General features: G+C 45.3%; 1 protein-coding gene across 1 annotated transcript in view; it reads left to right on the top strand.

The window, feature by feature from the left end:
• The first annotated feature begins 5,889 nt into the window (after positions 1-5,889).
• Positions 5,890-6,311, top strand: part of Srsf6 (serine and arginine rich splicing factor 6) — a 4,528-nt gene continuing 4,106 nt past the window's right edge. The window contains exon 1 of the mRNA XM_033767095.1: positions 5,890-6,173. Within this exon, the coding sequence (XP_033622986.1) occupies positions 6,066-6,173 (108 nt within the window). The 5' untranslated portion in view covers positions 5,890-6,065. The remainder of the gene's footprint in view (positions 6,174-6,311) is intronic.

Genomic DNA, 6,311 nt, shown 5'->3' with positions numbered 1-6,311 from the left:
CCCTCTGTCATGCCACCCTGCACTGGAGCCAGATGTCTGTGGACTGAAACCTCTACAAACAGTGAGGCAAAAATAAACCTTTCCTCCTGAGAGTTTTGAGTGTTGGCTATTTTGTCTCAGTGATGAGAAAAGTAACTAAGACATGTCAGGGAAAAGAAGTTTTACAAGGAAAAATAAAATGGAAAGACAATATAGGGAGGGTGGATGTTGCTTTTAAATGAATTGTTAGAGAAGTTGTCTCCACAAGACAACTTTGAAGCTAAAGGCAGTGGTGTACATGTGTAATCCCAGCACTTGGGAGGGTGAAGCAGAAGGATCTCAAGTTCAAGCCAGCCTGGGCAATTTAGTGAGGTTCAAAAAACAAAAAGCTGGGAGCAGCAGTGCATGCCTATAATCCCAGCACTCCATAGGCTGGGGCAGGAGGATCACAGTGAGTTCAAAGGCAGCCTGGGCTACATAGCAGTATCCTGTCTCAATGGATAGATAGATAGATAGATAGATAGATAGATAGATAGATAGATCCAAAAAAGAGAACTAACCAGAGGAGAGGAAAGTTTAATAAACAGCTGTTCAGTGAAAAGGACCTGAGATGGGTGTATGTTTGACAGAGTCAAGTGAGAAGCAAGTGGGACAGGTGGGGGATTTAACTCAGCGGCCCTGTGCAGGCCTTGCAAGCAAGCACAAGGTCCTGAGTTCTATCCTCAGTACTAAGGGGGGAAAAAAAACAGGAGGAAGAGGGGAAAGGAAGGCAGTGAGGAAGCCAGTGGTAATGGAACAAACTGTGCAGGACCACAAACCCAGCTCCGTACAGACAACGAATGCCAGGGTTTGGATCTGGGTGTGACATAGCATGTGCTTAGAATGAACAAGGACCCAGGTTCAAATCCCTACCACCAAAAATAAATAAACAATGAAGGGTTGATGTTTTTAGGGTTTTAGGTGGAGGCTGCTTACAAAAAATAGATGCATATTAATACTGGCTCTTTTAGCTTACCATATACCACAGGCACTTTTACAAGGCAATAGCATAAATTGGGGTAGGCAAACTGAATTACACAGCAAGACCTTGTCTCCAAAAACACACAAAAAATAAGTAAATAAATAAAAGAGTTAAAGATTATTCTGTTGCTTAAATAACCATCTTTGTTGTGGGTGAGGTTGTTTTTATTTTGTTTCTTTGAGACAAGATCTCACTATGTAGTCCAGACTGGCCCTGAACTCATTATGTAGCCCAAACTGGCCTCTAATTCATGAGATCCTCCTGCTTCAGCCTCCCAAGTGCTGGAATTACAGGCATGCACCACCATGCCCAGCTAGCACTTGGATTTACTTTTATAAATTGGCTCTTTGTGTACCAAACAGATTTCTAGGAGTGAGGTTACTACATCAAAGGCTCATGAACTTACTGTCAATTGACCACTATGTTCTTAGAACCCTTTCCACTCCTAGCTTCCGTGATCCTTCACTATTCTGGTTTCATCTGATCTATTTAAACACTCCTTGGTTGCCTTTCTTGAATTTAACTAAATTTCAGTATCCATACGGTAACCAGAATAATGCTCCTCCAGCCAAGATGTCCATGTCCTAATCCCCAGAACTTTGGAAGATTTCACTTTATATGGTAAAAGGGACCTTGCAGGTAAAGTCCATCTCAAGATGGAGTGATTATCCAGCTGAGTCAAATGTAATCATCAGGTCCTGATAGGACGGAGAAGGACACGCGGCAACGGCAGCAGGGGTCACGGTCTGAGTGATGGGGGTAAAAGGGTCTCAAGAACAGTCAATGGCTTTGAAGATGGAGGAAAGGGTCACAAGCCAAAAAAAGGTAGACAGCTTGGAGAAACTGCAGAAGTAAAGGAAACAGATTCTCCTCTAGAGCCTCCAGAAGAAATTCAACTTTCCTGTCACCCAGACTTTAAGACAGGGACCCACTGGCAGACTTATGACCTCCAGATCTGTAAAATAATAGATATGGTGTGCCTTTAAGTCACTAAACTAGTAGTGTCTTGTCACAGTGCCACAGGAGCTGTGTATACAGAAATTAATAAGTCCCCCACAGCATGGCCCTCAGTTTTCTACTCTATCTCGTCTTACTTCCTAGGGCTGGGCATGGTGGCATGTCTGTAATCCCAGCACTCAGGAGGCTGAGGTAGAAGGATCACTGCCCACAAGTTCGTTGCCAGCCTGAGTTACAGAGTGAGTTTAAGGTCAGCCTGAACTCACCGTGAGACCCTGTCTCAAGCCCCCTCCCATTAATCCTATTTCTTTTGGGATTTTTCCATCCAGTTTGTGACAAACTCACAAATTTGTATCTCTGATCCTTTATGTGCACTTTTCCTACATAACAGTACCAGATTTTCTTTTTTTTTTTTTCCTCACAGGTTCTTAGCACAGGCATTTTACCAGGCATGTGCTTAGATGCTATAGGCCTAAATCCATGTGCTCAGGATGAAAAAACCAAGTGCAGGTCCACAGTTAATAATATCTAATTTCCTCAGTACTCACGCAGATAAAATCAAATATTTAAATAGTTCAGTTGATGGGGATCACTCTTCCCGACAACCCAATCCATCAACTGCTGGGTGAAAACTCCAGTTATTCCTCAACATACAGAACACAGGGGAAGCCAACCTCAGGGCCACGTGTGCCTTTACTGTCAGAAGTACTTGATGGGGGGCAATTCTGCTCTTCAGGGAGCCTCTGAGGATGTTTTTATTGTCACATCTAGAGGTGTGAGAGAGCTACTGGCATCTCATGGACAGCGGCTAGGGGTGCTGCTAAATGTCCTCCCAAGCACAGGGCAGTCTCCCACAACAACAAAGTGTCTGGCCCCAAATGTCAGCAGTGCTGAGGTTGGGAAACTGTGTACAAGATTCCAAGAATCAGATGTTTTAAACAAGAGTTCAGATGGGCTCAGCAACATTTAACTCAGTCTCCCAGCTTGGCTCTTAATCATACAGTTCACAATTTTTTCTGTGTCATACACAGTTTCAATTTCTGGATTCTGCTTCTGGAGCAACCCCTACTACAGGCACTCCATTCCATATAGACATACTTGAATTGCTGTATTAGGTTCTCCATAAAAGGAGATAGACAGATAAGGGCCTTATCAGGGGGACAGGCTCACGCCATCATGGAGGCTGAGAAGTCCCAAAATGGGTCATCTGAAAGCAGGAGAGCCAGGGAAGCCATAGAAGGGCTTGGATCAAGGTCCAAAGGCCTCAAAACAGGAAAGTTGATAATATACCTCCCAATCTGTGGCAAATGGCCTGAGAACTTGGGTGACCACTGGTGCAAGTCCTAGAGTCCAAAGACCAAAGAAACAGAATCCTGCTGCCAAGGGCAGGAAAAAAAGGATTGTCCTAGCTCCACAACAGCAAGCAAATTCACCTTTTCTCTGCCTTTTTGTTCTATCCACACCTTTACCTAACTGGAGGATATCAATCTACACTGAGTAAAAAGGGCAGAACTTCCTTACTCACTCGACTGACTCAAATGCGAATCTCTTCTAGAAACGCTCTCACAACAGACATACCCAGAATAATGCTTTGCCAGCTATCTAGGCATTCCTTGATCAAGACAATTTGACACCTAAAATTATCCATCACAATTGGAATGGTCTCCCAAAATACATTCACGACAACAGCTACTGGAATGCTAAATTTTTCAGGTATAAGATAACAACATCATTCAGAATCTGGTTTATACGCCCTTTGAATCATGTGGTGTTTTGAAAATTCCTTTGGTTTCCAGCTAATACATGTAAGAACATGCACTGGGTTGAAAACCACAATCACAATGCACTCGAGACTGTCTTTCACAATCTTGACAATTATGAACCTGAAGTAACACTTTTCTGGATGCCATGGAAGTGACTCTCCTTTTTCTGCTGATGGATTCCTTCAGTTACCACTACAATTCTAGAATGAGCAGCAATGGAGTGATTTTATCTACCACTGTCTAAAGAAATGAACTTCATTGCTCATTAACTATTTCTCCTTGAGTTGCTCTTCCAAAATATAAAATTAGGTGCTCGCTTTGGCAGCATATATACAAAATATAAAATTAGTTCATAAGCAAGACTTCACAGAATGTTGGAGGTTCGACACCCTCTTGATGATGATATTATAGACTATTTTCTGTTGCCAGTCTCCAGCTTTGTTACCATTTGTTTTGGGTTCTGTTTTGTTATCTGTTGTGCCCTGGGAAAAGAGTAAGAAGAGAGAATGGCAGTTGTGTTCTTCTTTTCAGGCAAATGAAGGAGAGAGACAGGAACACCTTACTTTCCATGTACAGCCTTCAGTTAAGTACTACTCCAGCTCCTTCCCTATTAAAGGTATATTCAGTCCCATTGACAATATGTTACTGTCATATCCTGGCTCACGCACCTCTTGCAAATAATGTATTTTAACAAATATTTAAATATTGACAATGTGATGAGTGAAAATGTTATCATGTTGTCGAATTCTCAGTTTCTCATTTCCTCAACTACATCCCATTAATAAACCATTTTAAATCTACTTGTATTTTTTATCAAACTTTTAATTTGATCTCTACCCACTAGTTACCAGCATTAATCTCTCCGCCAATCATGACAGGCAACAATACCTACAGACTCTGCCAAATCTCCCCTGGGGGACAAAATTGCCCCTTTTCATCCAGAAACTAAAGGCTACTGAGGCTGTAACAGTCAAAAAGAGAATGCAGAAATACCTAAAGAACTGGTATTATCTCAGCGATAGCCTTTTCTTAGCTTCTGTGACATCATACTCTATCTTTTTCCTCTAGTCATTCACTTTTTTATTGTTTAAGTGTTTTGGTTTTTGAGACTGGGTCTTTCTTTGTAGTTCGGCTGGCCCTGAACTCGCGATATAGCCCAGACTTGCCTCGAACTCCTAGAGACCCTCCTGCTTTTGCCTCCCCAGTGCTGGATTACAGGTGTACACCACCACGCCCGGCACTAGTCAGTCACTTCTAATTCCCTTTCCCGTATTTAAATAAATTTCAGAGTATACTGGTGGACGTGGCCATGGGCCTTCTGCTCTTCACTCTGGAGTTATCTAGTTTTGCAGCTTTAAATGGCATATATTGATAAGCTCACCATGTGTATTTGTGCCACAAAGATACTTTCCAAATCAATGGGGATAAGGATAGTATTTGTTATTGCAGACTTTTCATTACAGGGTAGAAAGAGCCTATTGCTGTGGGAAGGCTGTCAGGTCTTGCACAACCTTCCCGGACACCTGCTTTTGGTGCCAAGGGCTTTGGCCATACTCCCTTTGTGTGCGACGGCAGAGAGCGCGGGATTCCTATGTGCACCCCAACCTACAAATACCAGTGCTCCAAACAAGACCCATGGAGTGGAGGAGGAGCAAAAAGGCGGTGAAGGCTGTGAGACACCAAAGGACTGAAGCCGGCAGGACTGCACTCGCAGCAGGACACTGGAGAGTCACTACGGCCTCGGAGCATAATTTTCGGATTCTGTAAAACGGGCTAACAGGCTGTGTTCAAGAGCATCTCCACCAAAATGGGCATGAATCAATGTGTGGAGCAGAGGCCCAGCCTCGTTTTAACGGACCAATCACAAACCACAGTGGTCTGGTACGCCACTGGGGACCAATGAAAACCGGGGGTTGTCTTAGGCTTCCTCCCAAACTCTAGTTAGATTACGCGGGAAAAGTTTATTCAAAAGCTAGTCCACGACTGGAGTACGGGATATTGTACTTTGTTTACAGGGATGGTGGGGAAGGTCGGAGAAAATTCTGGAAGCAAAGTAGCACTTCAACCTCCGCGCGCCAGGGACTCACCAGTCACTCTACAGCCCAGCGCGCGACGTGGGGCGGGTACGTACTGCGTGCTGACGTCACGGGGCGGTGGGCCCCGCCCTCAGGCCGCCCATATAGCGTAGCCCTAGCGCGCGCGCACACCATTGTGTGGCTGGACTCGGCCACCGCTGCGGTGTGAGGCGCGTGTTCGGGCTCTCGCCGTCCCCGCACCCGCACCGCGGCTCCTGTCTTTTGGCCGCCTTTGGAAGACCAGCCTTCGGGATTCCGTTCGCCACGGACATGCCGCGCGTCTACATAGGACGCCTGAGCTACAATGTCCGGGAAAAGGACATCCAGCGCTTTTTCAGCGGCTACGGCCGCCTCCTCGAAGTAGACCTCAAAAATGGGTGAGTCGGGCTTGGGCGTCCGCTTCCACCTCCCCCCGGGACTGGCGGCGGAGGGACTGTTCGAAACAGCAGCCAAGGCCGCGCCGCGTGGCAGGGCCTCCAAAATGGCGGCGACCTGGCGCAGCGGGTGCGAGCGGGG

The sequence above is a fragment of the Fukomys damarensis genome, unplaced genomic scaffold (assembly GCF_012274545.1).
Source record: "Fukomys damarensis isolate Sample0158 unplaced genomic scaffold, DMR_v1.0_HiC HiC_scaffold_22, whole genome shotgun sequence".
Classification (NCBI taxonomy): Eukaryota; Metazoa; Chordata; class Mammalia; order Rodentia; family Bathyergidae; genus Fukomys; species Fukomys damarensis.
The sequence above is the reverse complement of the archived record's forward strand: the minus strand, read 5'-3'. Positions and strand labels throughout refer to the sequence as shown.